The sequence below is a fragment of the Chaetodon auriga genome, chromosome 19 (assembly GCF_051107435.1).
Source record: "Chaetodon auriga isolate fChaAug3 chromosome 19, fChaAug3.hap1, whole genome shotgun sequence".
NCBI lineage: Eukaryota > Metazoa > Chordata > Actinopteri > Chaetodontiformes > Chaetodontidae > Chaetodon > Chaetodon auriga.
Window position 1 is genome coordinate 3,778,048 of NC_135092.1, and position 20,516 is coordinate 3,798,563.

At 41.9% G+C, this 20,516-nt stretch overlaps 1 protein-coding gene across 1 annotated transcript; it reads right to left on the bottom strand.

The window, feature by feature from the left end:
* Positions 1-6,049: 6,049 nt before the first annotated feature.
* purg (purine-rich element binding protein G) lies at positions 6,050-19,923 on the bottom strand. The gene has a single exon (XM_076758185.1). The coding sequence runs from the start codon at positions 16,518-16,520 to the stop codon at positions 15,492-15,494; it is 1,029 nt and encodes a 342-aa protein (XP_076614300.1). The 5' UTR covers positions 16,521-19,923; the 3' UTR covers positions 6,050-15,491.
* Between the last annotated feature and the right edge of the window lie 593 nt (positions 19,924-20,516).

Sequence of the window (20,516 nt, forward strand, 5' to 3'; positions counted from 1 at the left end):
ACAATTACCCTAATGTGATTGCACAGTTGTGAGCCATAGATGAAAAACCACTGGCGTGACGAATGACCATAGAATGAGACAGCTGCACAATGAGTACTTTTACTTTTGATATTGAAGTAATAGATGTGAATAGTTCTTCCAGCGCTGCAGATATGTAGGTACAGAGACGCTGACAGAGGTTCATGAAAACTGAGGTCATAAGTCACAGATTAAAGTCTTTCCTCTCTCTAGTTTGCACGTTATCATGTCTCTCCTTCCCTCCTTGTGTTTCTTTGTCTCTCCTATCAGTGTCAATGCTGTGCTGTCCCCTCTGTCCTGTGTGGCCTGTTCTCTGTCCAGGTTGTGTGGTTCAGGTTCTACATATCTGGAGACACCTGAAGTTCTGTCTTCCTGGATTCACACTCTTCACTCATGTTTTACTATATGCATATATCTGTATTGTTGTCATCAAAATTGTACACTGTGGTTATTTGTTGATTGATTCTGTACACATGGCATCTTTTGCATGTCTCTGTCCCTCCTCTGCTGCTTTTCCTGAGGTTTGAGGATCTTTTTCTTATCCGAATTAAGGGTTTAAAGATGCTTAAAAGATTCTAGAGCTCCTCGAGGCAACATGTGATTTAGAATACTGACCTGCATACATAAAAATTGACTTGAATAGCTCTACTTGCCCACGGGTCATTTTGTGGAGACCTGATTAACAAGTCGTCCGATTTTCAGTTTTATTTATTTATTTCATCTGTTCTATTGTATTTTTTGTACGCTGAAAATCTGACTGTTGTATTTATTCATTTATACATTTATTGATTTTCTTTGCCTGAAAATACTCCAATTTAATGGCATTGAAAAATATCCATTTTATATCTGTTTCTTCTTAAAGTCCTCAAATTCCCTGAAACAAATAGGACATGACTTCTAAGTCCTCACTGGTAGCTGTAGGCCTGTCTAAGGGCTGCTGAGTTTAACTGTATCTCATCACTGTCGCAGTTGATAATAGTGATCAAGAGACTGCTGATAAGGCCTGCCTCAGGAGCTGAATGGGCAGAAGTGAACTTCCACTGTACAATCTACAATCCAGGTTATCTGTACTGAACTGAAAACCTTTACTTGTAATGAAGGAAGTTACCGTTCCTGTATGAACTTCCCTGACTCTCCTTACTTCGTCTTTTTCTAACAATGACAAATTCTTCTCCATTACCACAAATAACCTGCAGGACACCACAGAGAAGCTTCCTGTCACATTTAAAAGCTTGTTCCTATTATCTGTTGTGAGGGATACAGATGAAACGCTGGTGCTGGTGGTGGAAATTTGATAGACTGGACTTAGACTTAGTAACAGTCAAAGTCTAAGTCTAAGTCTAGACAGTGGATCCAAATGTCCTCTGCACCTCTAAAGGCCAGCAGCTTGCTGTCACTTGGCAGCATGACCAAGACCTTTTTTAACCAGAGTCAAAGCTTCTGTGCTGGCTGGTCACACCAGGTTTTCTGGTGCTGCTGGGCCTCTGTCATGTGTGCCTGTGGTCCAGTTCACTCATACTCTGCAGCTTCTCTCTCTCATCTGCACGACATGAGAAATTACACTGATAGGTCCCAGGATGGACTGGAGCTCTGATGGACTTTAGCTGCCATCTTCTGGCACTGAGGGCAACTCCTACAAGACTCAACAACATCTGTAAGCCAGGCCAGTGGAAAGTATGTTGTGTGTGAGTGGTCCAAGCACTGCAGCTCGGTGTGCAGGAGGGACCACCAGCTGCTTAACCTGGCCATGCTGATGGTAAAGAACAAGGAAGAACTCTTCTCTGGTGTTGTCAGGCTCAATCTTTGGATCACTTTCTCTCGTTCTCATCACAAAAGTGGACAAAATTGCATCATTCGTCTGCATTTGAATTCTGCATTTGATAGGTTGATATAGATAAATTTCATCTTGTCATAACCAAGAGATTCATCCATATTCATATGGAGAGAGGAGCCTCTGGCCTTTCCTGTCAGTAGAGGAGAGTAGAGAATCAGGATCAGAATCAGAGGGACAACCCCGGGATCGTCCTTCCTCCGCAGACCAGGAGCGGTGGGCTGCCATCCAGTTTCCTTTGTCACCATTGGTCAGGTGGTGATCTTCTTGCATGTTTTTAGTAGGTTTTTTTTTTTTTAAAGGAGGATACCCCAGGTGAACACGAGGAGAACATGCAAACTCCACACAGAAAGGCCCCTTTCCTTGAACAGCAGGCACCGAAGGCATGGTGGAAGACACGCCCCCGGCGCCCACAGTGGGAATCGAACGCTGGACCCTCTAGCTGTGAGGGGACAGTGTTTCCACTGTGCCACCGTGCACTGTGAACCTTCAAAAATTCCTGCTGCCTCCTGAAGGTCTGAATAATACCAGCCAGGTCTCTCAGCATTGGCTCTCTGACGTCTTCACCATCAGTGTCTTTTGCCACTCTAGATGGGACCACCTGAGGCAAATTAATCTGAAGACAAACTAAAGTGTGACTGTACAGAAGGTAACTAAATGTGTGTGTTACAAATAGAAACTGATGTACTGCCAACAGTGCTAAAAATGTGTCTTCATTTCTCTGCTGATGAATGTGCAACAGGAATGTTTTGTGCATAAAGTCAAAAGGTCAAACTAAAAGAGTCAATGAACCATTAAGAGTAAACTATAAAGAAAAGTAAGGCGAGTGCAGCAGGGTCAGCAGCATTCAAATCAGCTGTGAGGCAGCAGGTGAGGCCACCACACTCATACTGGTTAGGTAAATGCAGATTTGACTGGCAAAAAACAACGACAATGTCAATACAGAATGACTGAGTGGATGCTCCAGGGCTGTAACAGATACATCAGATCACTTCAAATAACTGTATAATTTTTGTATTGTGTAGTGAGCCCTGTGTATAGATGCATATTGAATGATCACAGAGTGATAGTTACACACCCTCACTTACTAACTTTATGACAGTAGAGGCCCCATTAGAAAGACGAAACCATGAATCTTTATTAATGGCAGACCAATTAAAAGGCTGACTGCTTATCACAGGAAGTTGTTGTCCATCTTCCTCACTGCACAGAGCTTGATGGAGGCAATCCCATGCACTGCTCATTTTGAGTCTCACTCCATCCCACTGCAGTCTGCAGAAAGCAAATACTGTCTTGCAAAATTGTGCTTTGTTGTGATCAAATATGTTGCTAATAAAAATCCATAATATTAGACCAAGTCTTGCAGTTATAAATGTTAGTCGGGAATTAATAAATCAAGCAATTTATGTTGGATACCAACCAAAAGGAGTTTCTACAATTTGACAGCACTGATAATAATGGCTTAACATTAATGGAGTTACCCTTAGTAAAGTAAGCCTTTTTAAAAAGTGATACTGATTCCTGTTCCAGGTTAGGTAGGATGTAGAGCCATTGACAACAGATCCAGACAACTTTTTGACTTGGCTCTGTGTGTTCTAAATATCAGTGAGTCTCTTGGCCTCAGATTAAGATAGCATCCCCTCAGTCTGCATACAGAATCCACTATATCATTAAACTCAACATCAACGTCATTACTGACAGTTTACTGTCATCTCTCTTGAGGAACCCCTTCAGTTTCTCTACCAGCCAAAGGTGGAAGTGGAAGACAGCATGAAGAGAGCCATGTACTTTTCTAGTGCTCTCACCACCATACGGTGACACTCTGGTGTCCTGGATCGTGGACTATCTGACTGTCAGCACATGAGCACCACAGGGGGCCCACAGGGGACAGGACTGGGCTAAGAACAATGAGGCTGTATACAAGAAGGGTCAAAGCCAATTCTACTGTCTGTGGAGTCTTAAATCAGTAGAAAGTGCTCTTCTCTTGGCTGTCATGTGCTGGGGTAGTAGGGTGACAGCAGTCAAAGCCAACAGAATCAACATGCAGGCTCTGTCCTGGGGTTGAGTTGGATTGAGAAGAAGATGCTGTGCAGACTGTGGAGCATCATGGTCAATGACTCTCTCCATGATGCACAGGAGCACCTTCAGCAGTACACTGATACCATCACGATGCACCACAGGACACCACAGGAAATCCTTTCTTCCTGTGGCAATGAAAGTTTGCAACTCATCGACCTCATGTTGAGAGAAGTACAGCAGAGGCGCAGGGTGCTGAAGTCACTCCAGCTCCACCTTAAGCTGTGTTCTGCTGCTCGTTCAGTCTCTGTCTTACATTACAAACACTACAGCTCTCTGACTTACAGGATATAATGCGCAACAATGGGCCGTTATGTACAATATTCTGGACATGATGAACGGTCCAATTTAACCATAAGTATTTCAGATTTGATATTATACATACACAGCTATATGTCACTTCTCATATATATGTGTGATCATTTTTGTTAACCTGTCTATGTTCTTTGGTAGAGTGTATACTTTAGATTCACACCTTAGTGATACTTTATATTTGTAAAGCTGAGGTTACAAGTTTTGGTGTTATTCAAGTCCCACATCAACACGGTGATGAAAGCTGTTTCCACCTTAAAAACATAGCTACAGTACGACCATTTCTAAACCAAAAAGAGGCTGAAAATTGAATCATGCCTTTATTTCAAGCCGACTCGATTACTGTAACTCACTATTTACTGGCCTCCCAACAAAACCACTGAGAGTCTTCAGCTCATTCAAAACTCTGCAGCTCGGCTTTTAACCAGAACCACGAGGAGAGAACACATTAGACCAGTTTTAGCCGCTCTGCACTGGCTTCCTGTAACATTCAGGAATGACTTAAAGCCCTCCTCCTCGTACACAAAGCCCTTAATGGACTAGGGCCAAGATTCATCACTAACTCCCTCCTTATTATTACATTATTACATTATTTGTCTTCAAGAACACTGTGATCATCTGCTGCTGGTTTATTGGAGGTTTCCAGCCAGAAGAAAGTTGGGGATGCAGCCTTTGTCCATTACGCCACAAAGCTCTGGAACACACTACCTACAGAAGGAAGCCAGCTCACTGAATATTTTCAAAAGAGAGCTAAAAACGTATCTCTTCACTTTAGGCTTTAACACGCTATGACCTCCTGAAACAGGTCTGAAACATTTGTGCTATCATCACTAAGCATAGCAGCAAAGGAAATTGAGTGAATCAGGAGCATAAAATGGAAATACTCAAGTACAAATACCTCAAACTTGTACTGAAATACAGTACTTGAGTAAATGTACTTTCAACTGTATTTTGTACTCAAGTACTGTATTTTATACAGTACACAGTCTGTTATGTTTTTCATCTTGTCATAAATTGCATGAAGAGACTGATGCTTGTGCTAATCTGTGCCTCTCAGCCACAAACCCATTTGTTATACTGAAGATATAAATCTTCACAAACAAGTCAAAATATATAGTTTTAAAAAGCCTCACTAAATTCACTTGTCCAGGACTATTTTCAGATGTGGATTAATCCACATTTGATGCTCTGTTGAGTATTTGGGGCAGCAGGATGGTGTATGTGTGACAGAGTCTAAATAAACTACAGTGTGTGTTCATCGTAATGAACAACAATGTGGCTCACTGATGTGTTTTTAATCGCTTTTGGAAAACAATGGAGCTCTGTGGGAATAAGATATATCAGGCTTTGGCTACACACACAACACTTGTAAGCAGGATATTTCGATTGTTGGATCTGTACAGGGGGTTTGCTGACAAGAAGAAAAATATATACCACCAGACCAATCCTTTAAGTTTGACAAGAAAAAACTTGTTTCCTTTCCCACTGAACGAATTTCTTAGATTATTATTCAATTCCTTCAATATTTGAATTATATTTAAAATTTAATGGATCATCGTTACACTCTGACACACACATTCTCTGTCAGTGTTTTCTCTGCCCCCTCGTTCCTTCATCACTCCATTCTGATGCACAAACGCTGAGTTTAAAATGATGCTTGGTCTTAAATAAGTGTGTAACATGTCGAGAAGCTTCCGCGTCATTTTTCCACCTCAGCAGTAATACACTGTTAACAGAGCACGGATGCATACAGCGCAGTGTGCCACTGGCTGGAGTCTTAAAACAGAAAACCAATGAAAGCCTTGATAATCCTGTAAAACATTTAATGAACAACATAAAAAAGAAAGATGATCAATACAACCAATAAACAAACACATTTTCTTTGTCCAAATTCTTTTCCATCAACAATCAGCACAAAGTTTTCCAAACTTAAACAACTTTGACCTCTCAGAGACTATATTGATGTTTGCTGTCCTATAACTCTGCTACATGAAAAATGATTTCAACACATTAACATCTGAAGAATTAAGAGTACAAAATATTGTCATTAGATTGTCTATAGATCTTTTTGACCTTTGTCACAAAGGCAGTGTAACTGTAAATAGACATTTTTCTTTTTTTAAAAATAGAAACCACCTCGTGACTGACGGCCTCTAAACTTTGAGATGCTGTTGGTTTATGTTGCCTTCAGGGTAACGGCCAATTTCCACGTTTGATCGTTCCTGCTCAGCCTGATCCTGGTTCTGGTTGGTCTGAGAGCTGTGGAGGCTGGTAATGATGATATTTACAGTTAGACTTGACCGTTTGTGATCAGGTAGGATATCTGCCACCTACAATGCATTCCATTGCTAGTCTTCAGTTGGAAATTCCCAGCTCACAAATTGTAATAACAACCTCTTTGAGTTCCAGTGATGTAGCTCAGAAAAAACAGGGAAGAACATGAACAACACTTTAAACGTCCTTAGTCTGACTTCAAATGCTCCTTCCCAACAAACTAACACTAAACGTATGTTTGGAGGATATTGAACAGGGTGAAAGTAACACCGTGTGCTCAAGTTTTCAGAGAATGCTGACATGTTGTCACATTTCTGCATCGTACACCGGAGTCGGCATACTAACTTGAAGGGTTGTTGCATGTTAACAAATAGAAAGTTGGAATTTCCAAATTTCCGACATCTTTGGGAAGCAGCACTATTTGAGAACAGTAGTAGGACATCAATTTTCTCTTTTTTTCTTCTTTTGATAGTTCTTCTTTGCATGCATTCAGCTGGGGTCCATAGAAGCACCTTTATATAATGAACATAGCACCATTTTTTCATATAGTTTTCCTATTATGCTGGGACCCAACCATTGGCATGCATACACTCTAAAAACTTGATTTTCTTGGTCACCACTTCTAAACGTAGCATTGTTTCAAACGTTACAAGGCAAGTAATGAATATTCATACAGTACTTTAGATGTAGAAGATGAACTAATACAGTACACATAAAGAAAGTGCTTGAGTACGAAAATTCCTTGTTTTTTAAGTCTTACGCTATAGGACTATAGGACACACCAATGTATTACATTACATTTATCTAAATATACACCTTTTCACATTTTCATTATTCACTTCAGTTAATTTTTAAATGATTACCGAACATCTACATCTCTACATTTCCCACTCCGAAACTCTGATGGTGAACAGAAGGCAAAAACAAAACAGCAAACCAGAATGTCTTCTTCAGTATCCATACATTCACATCACTCTACCTGCACAAGCACAAACACGTACACTTGGTCAAGGTTAGTCCCACCGCTTTACTCTGAGCACTCACTGATCATTTTCATCCTGGATATTTGGAGCAACAATTCATGAGAACTAATTTTCTTTTTCGTCATTTCGACTTGCTAAAACAAAGCACATGAATCAAAACAAGCGAACATACAGTCGATTTGTAAAGGTGCTTTAAGGCGTCAGGGTTGGAAACATTAGATCTTTCTCTTTCATCAAGTTGTTCACCCCAGTCCAACATCCTGCAGCCCTCCTCCTGTTAGCTCTCTGTTGATTGTCCACTGAAAATTAAATGTTCTTGGTATCAAACACTCAGCTACTGTTTGTTCTTTCCTGAGTGACAAGGAAGAGCAGCTGTGGTCAAAATATGGCTGAATACACTGTTTCTTGTGCTTTTGTGCTCCCGTGATTCTGACAGAAGCACTGACACATGCATTTAGCCATGCATTGGCAGAAATATGGGTATTTAGAAACTACAGAGCATACAGATGGACAGCAGAGTGAGAATACTTCACTCTTGACCATGGAAATAAAACTCTTAACCAGCTTTCGGATGGAGGACCGGTCACTTCAGGACCGTGTGATGTGGTTGAAAGCAGTGGACCTCGACACTGCAGGAGCAGTTATCGAGGTTTTGAAGAAGTAATCTAGATAAATTCAGTTGAAGTTAAATAAGAGGGAGTTTTGATGTTTGTTGTCCACTATAACATCTGGCCACAACTGGAACCCAATGTCAGTGAAATCAAGCTGACCACAGCTGCTGCTCTCAGTCAGGGAGGAATCGACAGCTTTTTCAAGTGTACAGAGGGTGAGGGAGTTGGATACTTAAACTCAAATTGCTTTACATTACTGTAAAGATCACCAGCTTTAGATTGGCTAAGTTTCCATTCATGTCAGTATGCCATGCAAATAAACAACAATACCTCACTCTACAGCTCCATTATTTCTGAATAATTCATCTGGAAACGTCTTGGACAGAACTATGTAATTTGGCACTAATAATAGGGGACTTAGGTTATTCTTTGGAGATAAAATGGAAGTTGAGCGCATCTGAAATGGTGCTAATAATCCCTCACTGCACAGGAAAGCTGTGTGCACACACAACAGTCAGTCAGATTTGAAACAGGAAGTCAGTTTGTTAACTGTAACAGACGCGGCGCTCCAGCTGTCCTGGGATCGGTTTGGAAAAAATATTTGGATTTTATTAGGAATGTAGGTTTGTTTAGTCGATGAGACACAGAGCTTGGCAGGTATCACTTCCTGTTGTTAAATGTTCAGCAGTCTGTGACCAAATTCTCTCAGACTGAATGCAGGCTTGAAGATTCTGACTGCTGTGTCAGCACTAAAGCGGGAGTCACACTACCACATTGGACGATGCTCAGACATCGGAGAGTTGTCTTATTGCTGTTGCTAAACGCAATCTTTTTAATGCAAGAAATTACCAAATTATTTATCTGTATCATCCATGTTAGCTTATTGTTTATCCTCTGAGTCTGACTGAGGGTTGAGCTGCACTGTCAACACAACAGCTGGAAATCAATCAGTAATATGGAGGACATGTGATTTGTCGTTAATGGGCTAAAAAATCTCAAGGCACCAGTCTGCCTCTTTACAGGGAACAAAAAGCATAACAAATATGAATATATTAAATACTCACTTTTATTATGCAAATAATAATAACTAACATTGTTATAAATACAGACAAAGCATTTGCACCATAAATAATCTATCTATTTATCTATGTATTTATTTAGTTATGTATTTATTTATTTAGTTATGTTTTTATTTACATTTTGGATTTTAGATTTGTTAAATCAGGGTCAATAATTTTAGACAAATAATTAAATCTCCCTCAGCTTTCTTAAGTATCTTTTTAGCTCTGCAGTACGACATTATGTCCCAACAATGAGCAACCTCGTTCCGAGGGCTCCACCCCTGACGTCCTGTGTCATTTCTACAGAAAACACAGGCGCGAAAAGTATGAAATCAGAGTGATGCTGTTGAGCTGAGATCATTTTCCCTCTCATCCTAAAATCATTCAACTTGGTCTCATGAAATGCTGTGAAATGAGCACAAAGCCATGACATGAACGTCTGCTCTGACACCACAAAGTCGCTCCAAAGGGGAAAAGGCTGTTTTAGAGAAGAACCCTGCATTCACCAAGACGAAGATGCTTTAGATAAAAATAAAAAAAAAAGGTACAATGTGTTTGTGCTCAAGTCAAATCAAGTCCAAACTAATCGAATGAATGAAGACATGCAGTAATTTCTTCAAACTGATTAATCAAATGTCACCAACATGTCAAACTAACAGGACTTGGATCAGCCAGACAGCACAATTTCTGAATGTCTCTTGTTGGAGGACAAGGCCTGTTGAGCTAATAAACTGTGAATTTGGAATTCAAATAGATGATTACACATTTTCGACCATTTCAAATAAAACGTGACAGACTTTGTTTGTGCTGCTGCCAAACAGTCCTGTTCAGAGTAAAGTGAGCTTCACACTTTCCATGTCCACGGGATGAAATCTACGTCCCAAAATCTGTGCTCATTTCACAAAATTCAGTGAGACTAGAGTCTCAGTCCATCTGATAATGATTATTTAATATGGTGCTAGAATTAATATCCACAAAATGTTCAACCCCAGACTGCCACATCAATTAGAAGCAGTGAAAAACGGACCACAGATCATGATGGGAGTTGTGTGACTGCAGCTCATCAGACTCTATAAGCAGGGATCCATGATTGTCACTTTTCACCAAAGGCATGAATAGAGATGGTCCCTCCACGTCAACTGATTACAAAGCAGCAGAACGAAAGTGCAGCTTTTATTTAAAGTGCTTTTTGGAGTGATATTTGGAATTCAAAAGACAGATGACATTACACTTTCAAGAGAATAAATACCATGTCTTTATCTAAATATCTTGGCTGAGGCTAGATTTAATCTGCCTCTCAGGCCAAATTCACTGGCCACCAATGCTGAATCAAATCAATGTAAAGAATTGAGTATATATTCTAATTCCACATCATTTTTAAAATAAATTGTGCTTTGAATTATACTTCCTACACTGTTTTATATAACTTTTGCCATTTATATGAAAATAAAACAACTCATTTAATCATTAAAGTTCACGCCCTACACAAGACAACAAACACACCAAACCCAACTAGTCCTGTGCTTTTCATGCACCTAAAGGCATCACAAGAATTGGCTGCCACCAGTACAAATCTTTTAACACTGATTTTTCTGAAAGGTTTTTGCATTTTTTTTTACCTCCTACACCGAGACCAGTCATTTCGTTACGTCTCAACATTAAACTTAGAGTTGACAGCAGTCGGTACAATGCAGAGTTACACTGGAACAAAGGGCCCGATTCAGACACTTGATTTGAAATGTGTGTTTGTGTTGCTTCGGTTCAGACATGGACTAAATGATGATGGGGTGTATGAAATCGTTTCTTCCAATATACACTAATAAACTGTTGCTTTAATTTGATTTCTAATATGGACGAGAGTCAATTGGAAGCTCAGTGCTGCAGCTCAGGATTATCCAATAATAGTCAGCACAAGGCAGGACAACATCAAAATAATACAAGAACACAGCAGGACTCACTGTCTTAATCAGGACCCCTCACAGCGATGTGATGCAACAGCGTCATAAACATTCTGTTCTAATCATTTTATCTTGAAAAGCATATGCGGGTCAAGTCATGTGACACATGAGTATTGTTGCTATGGTTACCTGCAGTGTAATACACGTTGCATGCTGATTTCGAATGGTGGTTAAACTGTTAACCAGACCTGTGTTTAAGTTGTCTGGATATTAAGTTTTTGAGAAACAAGCGTCACTTTTTGAATATAACGGGTAAAAGAAACAAACAAAATCCCTGTATGACACACGTAGTCAACCAGGTACAGTGTGTTAAAGGCCACATGACAGAATCTGCACTTGGATTGGGCACTGTCAGTGTCTGGAGAAGATATATATCTTATGTTGGTCTATAAAAACCGCAGCAGGCACCAAAGCAGTGTGGTCTGAGATGTTAGCTCAGATACCTCGACACGGCAGCATGTCTGCAGCATGTTGAAGGTGCAGTTTACAGTTCATCTGCAGGGCAATCTGACCTCTTACATGAGAGTTTAACAGACAACACGACTCAGTGATAGAAGTCTCAACATCCTCCATACACTGAACCCTCAGCTGCTCTCACCCTTTCTGAATTACTACATCAGTTCTGAAAGTGTACCTTTAGTTACCTCAACTGCAGAAAGAGCCAGACTAATGAAACATGCATTTCTAACTTCCCTTTCCTATTAGAATACACAGTGCCTTCGTATATTCGCTGCTCTGAAGTTCAGATTCTGTTTTCATTCACAATGTCGACACCTGCAGGAAGTGTTGAGTTTCAATGACACTAGTTTAACAGTGAAAGCAAAGTGGAAATGACTGGAATTAGTGAAAAAGAACAATATTTGTGTTTAGAGTGGTGAGTACGACAGGACTCTATTGTACTGACTGTACGTATGCTTTGGAAATGTGCAGTATAGTGAATTAACCTTTAGAATTCAGATAATCCCGTCCTGTATTTTACAGCCCGGCCACAGTTAGAGCCCGGCTTTTGTTTGTGTTGGCCATACTGCTGACTATTATTTGAATACTGTATTGTGGTTGCTATCACTCTCCATTAAATGATATTCAAATAACCACAGTTAAACTAACTGCATTGCACACTCGAACATTTTTTCCTTTCAGTTTTCGTAACTGAATCCTTGGTTTGAATTTTTATATTATCTGAATTTTTGACGTGTGTGGTATTTACTGAAATGTCTATTTCTTTTTTACAGCAGAAAAAGGTTGTTAGCCCTTCATTTTGGTCACTTCAGCATCCGATCTTTGAGAAGACCTTGCTTGAAACTATAGTTGTGCGGTCAAAGTCTGAATCGGGCTCTTTGTCATCAGTGACAGCTCTTCTGTCATGCAGGTCACACACAGTATACTGTACACAGAGCTCAATGTATGGCCAACAGCCATTCAAGCTCTAATGGAGAAGCAGCACTTCATGGATTTTTAGGGACTCACAGCCAAAAAGAACAGACAAGTAAGACATAAACACTTTAAGACAACGTCATCACTTCCTTATCAGTAGATAGTACGGAAAGGTAAAATACACGGTTCTGCAGAAGTGAGCACATTGGTACAAATATAGTTTAAAGGCCTGTTTGAGCAAGATGTTGAGCCCTTTCTATGCTACCACTCATGTATCTACCCAGTGTGCCAATGAGCACTGAGGCGTACGCTGACGTTAAGGTACCACGTCTGTTTTCTATCTTCACCCGTCTGTTTATGTCATGGTGAAAACACCTGTAGATCTGAGCTACATGAGGTACCAACAACTTCAAATGCCAAACAGAAAATGTGTCAGTAAATTTCCATAGCACCACATTTCGAAATCAAATAAATATATTCCCGACACATTAAGCAGCAGATTTTGGAGCTCCTGGTCTAAAGCATGACATATGGAAATGACCTCATTTTGTAAAGGTCCAAGGGGCATGTAGTAAAACGATAGAAAATATTAATCTTACTTTTAAAAGGCATCGCTGGACAACTGGTGCTGGGACTGTCTACGTCAATGGTTCAAAGATAGACCTCAGGGCTGGCAAGATGATCGACAGGACAGAAGACCAGAAAAATATATTGCTGGAACACATTTTTTCAGACTTTGCTCTCATGTTTGCTTTTTACTGGAAATTTTACCTTCGAATGGCACAAAAAAAAAAAATCCACGGGAGGGAGAAATGATAATGGTTACAAAGTGGCAAAGAATTGTGAGCAAACTGAAAACCAGAGCCAGATTCTCCATGTTTCAGCGCAGAGCCGGTTTAGGTCTGCAGTGTGTGTGTCAGCTGCACGTTTCAATCGTCTGTCTGAAGTTCATCTGAGGCAACGGATACACTCCATCTCACAGCCGAGCTGTCTACACTGGCATAACCGAGACGCTGGGGATCTTTCACTGCGTCTTGTCTGTTTGTTTTTTCATGATTGTGTAAAGCACTGCGAGCTCTGCCAAACACCGCCGTGCCACTGTGTGGACAGTGAAGACAGGTTGCATATGGTCATCTCTTGCACGCTCAGCAGAACACATGTACAATACCTTTCCTTCAGCAAATAAAGTGTGTCATTCTGAGCATATAGTTTAAATGATGGAACTATAGCAACCACCTATCCTTTAGAATAAACAGATCTACGGGTCTTTTCAGACAGCAGTCACTGTCAGGTTCCTCTTCTCTGTCTTAACTGGGTTTCTGGATGGTGAGAAAAGACGTCTTTTCTACATTATCTTCATACAGCGAACTATCCCAGCAGCTAAAGTCAATTATTTCTCAGTTGTTTGAGGCTTTAAAACAAGTAACAAAGCAAATATTCGTATCTGAATGTATGTGAGCTCAGTGAAACACAAACACGGGCCTGTGTCTGTGGACAAAGTGCCTGTGTTGGAGAGGATAATAAAGGAGATGTGTTGTACCAGCTAATAAATAGCCAGGATTTCTTTTATATTCATTTCTGTCACCTTTGCAAACTTTGTTAACCACTGTAAACTGTTTGCTGCTTTCCCATGGACAATAGCACTATGGCAGAGCAGCACGAGGGGCTGTGTTGGTGTGCTGCCACAGGAAATGAAGGATAGAATACTGAGGAAGTCTAGTCTGAAGGCTTATCAAAAACCAGGCCACCACGTAGCACTTTCTGTCCTGGTGCTCTGGACTCTACAGCGCTAAGAGATTTTATTTCTCCCCTCATCTCGATGCTGCCAAGATACGCAGCAAATCAACACATTGCTACATTTTACACACTGCAGGGTATTCTACCTGCTCTGGTCACTTGCATATATTTGATTTGCCAACAGCACTGCACTGCAGGAAATGTTGTCATTGAAATGAATGTGGAAGCCTACATTCATTTTTTTTTGCCACAGAGTTATTGTTGATGTGAAAGCCTAACCTCTACATGGCAACATCTTGTGTGTGTGTGTGTGTGTGTGTGTGTGTGTGTGTCTGTGTGTGTGTTTGTGCGTTGCAGTATTATTACTATTTTATTATTCTTATTATCCTGTTTGCTCACCACATTCTGTTAGTGTACCAGGACTGCTTTTTCTATCTCTGCAGTGGGTGCAGCCGGTGTGTGTTGCACTTACATTAAGTTCCTGCTTGGGGCTGAACGGCCAGCAGGGGCCCCCCAAACAAGCAAATCCACATGTGTGGTCTTCTGCTCATTTTTAGATGCAATTTAAATGACAAAAAATTGTCTATTTTTCTTTTTGCACAATCTTAATTTGCATTCTGCATTAAAATCAGACTACACTGAACACATATTAATTTAATTCATTGTGTATAAGTTCGTTTTTTGTTTACTTTCGGTGATAAGCATGGTTGACAGTTTTTCTGCACATCTGCGCATCACAAAACTGTTAATCAATATGCTTTAGGGGCAAAATATTCATGTGGTTTCCTAACTTACACCACATTCCTAATACCACTAGTGTTCCCCTTCAGTGTCACTTTGTAATTGACAGTACACTCTTAGATTTAAAATAGATGAAGGGGTTTGAAATTCTGCTCAGGGCCAAAAATCACCCAGTCAGGCTGGACCGGCCCTGGTTGAGTGCTGATGGTGCATTACATAATTAAACAGCGCTGAGAAATGAACTGATTGGAAAAAGAATAGCTGACGTTTTTTTCATTGAAACAGATGAAGGCTTTGGGTTATGAGTGAATGATTTCTTGGCAGGTTAAAATTTGTAGTTTACCAGCCCTTGGCAAATGAGCCGAAGAGTTAAGGTGGGAAACTGCAGGGGGCTACAGCAGGGCCACACAGTACAACATGGGGAGTATTTAGGGCTAACTGTCACGTCTGAACGCGTTCTTCATTAACAGAATCCCTAGAATACATGCAAAAGCACAGACAGCCTACTGCCAAGGTCAGTCCTCCTGCTCCTCACTGTCCTGCCGAGCGTCTGTCCTCTTCTCTTTGTGACAGGAGAAAATTCGTCGCATCTCCTCCTCGTACCTGATGAAATTCTCTCCGAACCGAGCCCAGGCTTTGAGGGGGACTGTGATGGTGTTTCTATACGGCTGCCGCACTTCGCTAATTTTTAAAAAGATACCATACCGGTTAGAACCGACGTCAAAGTAAAACCTCTTGTTGTCCACCCGGAAAGACGCAGCCTCTGGAAGTTCGGGGTTGTCGTCGTGGTTCCTGGACCCGGCTCGGCCGCGGTCGTCGCTCTCCTCGTCGCCGTAGTCTTCAATCAGCTGTGACAGCGCGTCTCTGAACTCGATGAGCCCCTGCGCGGGCAGCACGATGGTCTGCTCGATGCCCTGACCGTAGTAGCCCATCGTGCCGTGTCCTTTGCTGACGGTCTGCCGTATGCGGAGGAACCTGCCCCTCTGGTTCTCCTTCAGGTCCAGAAAGTACTTTCTGTTGTCCCTCTCGATGAATTCGCTCTTGAGCACGCGGTGGGCATGGTCGTCGGACACCGCAGAGCCGGTGGGAGACAGCGCCGCGTGCTGCTCCTGCGCTCTCCTGCGGGAGTCGTGCGCGCGGCCCTGGCCGTTGTTGCTGTGCTCCTCGAGCTGCGGAGGCGCGAGGCCCCCCCGCAGTCCGATACGGGCATAATAATCTATGAAGTCTCCCAGGCAGTAGCGTAGAGCGGGAGCCATCGACATTGACAGCGTCAGTTTGCTCTTCCTGATGTTATCATGACGGCCTCTTCCAATCCACACCTCGGCTATTTTGAGGAAGCGTCCGCGGACGCTCTGCTTCACATCCAGGTAGAAGCGTTTCTTCTGGATGTCGACGCGTTTGGATGCTAACTCCTGGATGTCATTGCCCTGCTGCTGTGATCCAGTCTGGACATATTGCTGAGTATATGCGGATCTCGGTAAAGAATCTGATGCAATCTTACCCCTGCCTCTTTCCATCCCTCTGCAACATCCATCAGCCATCATGATTTAGACCTCTATTCCTCTATTAGACAGCACAGGACAAAGCGATTCCCCCATCCCAATGGACAATTAATAGACGAATAAAGCAGGCTTATTCATACAACTGGCTGGAGCTACTAACAAGTTAGCGAGATGCCTCGAATGACCTAAAAATGGCAGCTAGTTTTGGAGTCATCAGTTGATCGAGTTTCTGTGTCCCGAATAAACGTTAAGCTCGACTATTTCGCCGTTTCCACAGCAAACTTCCATGCCGTTTTCCATCACCTATTTGCCTTACAGCTACCCCTTTTGCCGAGGGAGCCAAGGAAGCAGCCAACCTGAAATGGGAGGAGGCGTCCAATACTACATGAACCCGATGAACCCATCCACCCCCCCTCCCCGTCCTGAGAATACCTCAGTTAAAGAGACACGATTTACACAGTGACAGTGGATGCTGTGGTTCTCACACAGGATGCACACTCGCTTCAGCTGGATCGAGCTCATCTGCAGCTCTCCTCCACAAAAATATCGATTTATGAGGACATGGTGCCTCGAATCATACATCCAGTCCTGCACTGTCTCAATAATGACGGTTAAGATGAAAAATGCACATGTATTTGGATTGTATACCTGATTTAGTGCCTCATAAGTATGACTTGGAAAACACAAGCGTCTCATTATTAGTACACAGTGAGTCAGAACTGAGATCTGGAGTCTCATATGACTCATATTCCACAAAATGTGATAATAATGCAGTTATTAAGACTTACTGCAGCATAACTATGAGATGCTACCACAGTTTTATCATTTACCTGTCAGTTATACAAGTATGAAGTGCAATAATGCCAGTTGACGCCGACACATGAGTTCATTTATTTCATATTGGTGATACAGTATTCCAGTGTAGAGAGAGCCTTGACATTTGTTGGGCAGGTAATGAAAGATTAGACCCCTCTTGACAGTTCACACTGAAAGTAGTGCTGTCAGCTGTTCAAAGGTGTACTCAGGTGGTCCTCCACTGCCTCACATTCACCAGGTATTTCCCTCCAGGTGTTCTTCGCTCACTGCTCTGAAAGCTCTGTGTGTCAGCAGATTTGTGAAAAAATTGATTCATTGCAAATGAGTTTGAGAATACGTACCATTAAAGCAGAGTATCAGCTGAAATAACACCACGGACTGTTAGAAGGGCATTGTGTCAAAGTCTACATGGTGTGTATTATTATTGTGTATTAACGTGTTTGTTACCACAAACGGCTCATCAATAGAGGCCAGAGCTCGTTTTTGCCCCAGAGCCCCAAGTGAATTAATCTGTCGATGCTCAGTGCAAGAAACAGGTCTCGGCTGCTGATCTTAGATTATTTTGTTCCACATACAGTTCGGAAAAGGTCAAGTATGAACTTTCGCCGTCAAATAAATTCCACTATTAGTTCTAATCAGCAGCCCGAGATGTCAGTCACCGTGTGAATCCGAATCAGATTTATTGGCCATGTATGTGTACACATACAAGGATTTGACTCAGTTTGTTTTAATTACTCTCAATGTACACTCAAAGCAATTGGCATAATAGCCAAGAACAAGGACAACAAAGCTGAACAACTAAAGGTAAAGAGCAGACAAGACTATTATGTACACAAGAATGTGGAAATACGGTGCATACATAAATATATAAATGAGCAAAAACAATGTACATGTAAAGAGTTCTGTAAGCTGCAAACAATACAAAGCATGCAAAGACATACATGTTGAATGGATATACATACAGTTGATGGTTGTATGTGTATACCCACATGTCAATATGCAGTATATGCAATGTGCAGGATTTGTATTGACAGTAACAGTGTGACAGCGCATAAAACAGTGAAGTTAAACTGTAAAAACATGATCTAGAATGGAAGGTAGTAGATGTTTTGGTGTTAGAGGGTAATTGACACTCTATGACTGATTAAGATGTTCATCAGATTGATGGCCAGCAGGTAGAAACTGTTCTTGTTTCTGGTTGTTGCATACAGAGCTCTGTATGCCTGCCAGAGGAGGGAAGTTGGAACAGGTTGTGTCCAGTGTGTGATGGGTCTGCAGTGATGTTTCATGCCCATTTCCTTTGTAAGTCCTGGATGGAATGGATGGTACCAATGACTTTCTCTGCAGTCCTGACCACCTTTTCCTGTTTGGTGCGCCTGGCAAATACAGACATTTTGTCACGGCCCTCGCACAAGGCACCCTTTAGCACATGACTTTCACCCATGAGACCGAGATTCAGGTCCACTGAGGAACCACACGTGAACAATCATTTCCTAAACCTAACCAAGTATTTTTGGTGCCTAAACCTAACCAGACTGCAGCTGTTTCACAACATTAATCACATGATCGAAAGGCTTTCTGGCAGGAACGCTTTGTGTATCACTGAGATGAGAACATGTTGAACGGCTGGAGGAGTTGCTCTGGGCGTCTAATAGTGCAGCTGACAGGGGTACACTGGAGTTAGCTGAAAGACCAGTGCATCTCAGACAGATGCTAAAGGGTACCTTGTGTATCTGTCTGAGACGCAGAGGGTGGTGACTACATTTGAGGCTCTGGGAATGAGAATGGGTTTGTTCGGTGGCTGATCCAAATCAGACAGTGAGGGATGAACAGAGAACAGACTGGATTATTGAAGAATAGAACTGGAGCTATCAGGAGGTTTGTGACCCACTGACAGGTTCACGTTGGCATTGTGAACTGGGTGTTTGGAGCGGAGCACTTCTAGAATCGTGGTTTTGAACGCTGAGCTGACGTCCACAGACAGGATTCTTGTGTATGTCCCTGTGGTGTTGAGCTGTCAGGATGTAGTGTAGTCCCATGTTGACTGCATCAGCCACTGACCTGCTGGCCTGGTACGCAAACTGCAGGGGTCCATCGGTCAGGATGATGGCCCTGTAGTGATTTAATCCTGTGATAGTCTCTAAAAGAGCCGACACACATCCTGATCACAGATCCTGAGTAAAGTTGGGGCTTTAGTGGGAGGGGGTGGTAGGGGGTGCTGATGGTTGACTTGACTTGGAGAAGGTGAGGGGTGTGAGTGTTGGTTTATCAAACATCAAGCAGTAAAACACATGTCATCAGATGCATCAGATCCATCTCCTCACATTTTAGCAGACTTTAGTTTCTGCCTGTAAATGCGGAGATAAACCACACGGTGATCAGAGACTCCCAACGCGGCACAGCTGCACAGAGCGACATGCATCGCTTCCCTCATCTGCATCTCCTCCAAATCCCATAGAGAGCTGTCCCTCAAGCTAAAAGCTTGGTAAAACTTTCCCATTTCTGGCTCCTGATTTGGGAGGCAGCTAGCCTTACCCCAAAAGACACGTCTGCTGTCAACATTATAATATCAGCAAAGGTGTGCAGTCTAAAGGAAAGACAGCTTTGCATACGAACACCTCTTGTCGATATATACAAAAAAAAAATGAACATCTTAATGATGCAGATGTCTATGTTGCACAAAAATCAATCTTGAGCTAGCTAGGGTGATAGGTTAACCATAAAAAGACGAGCCTCAACACCAAAACAATTCAACACACCAATCCAATGAATGGCCTAACGAGGCCTGTATTTGCTGTCTGTGTGTATTTAAGTCAGAGAGAGGGAGACAGATGGCGATACTCTAGTTCCTCCGTCATCAAGAGATGAGGGGAAAACATCCAGTGTCATACTAGCATTAAAGGATGGAAAGAACAGTCCAATGCCAAAGGTCAGCTGTTCTACAGGCAGGGTGCTTCCTCACAGTCTGTTGACAACTTTAAAACATCACATCACAAAACGGGTTCCTTTTTTTGCGGATCTGCATCTAATTTTGGACCATTTGAAGCCTTCCGACCAAAAAGGAATTGGTTCACAACCTGAAAAGTTGTTTCCAAGCTGGAAGCAAAACATTACAAGTTTTCCTTGACCTGAAGTGCAAACCAGGACAACATGAGTGGGCGTGTGTGATAGATATTCATGATCATAATATATGAATTTGTCTTATAAGAACGTTTGATTTTA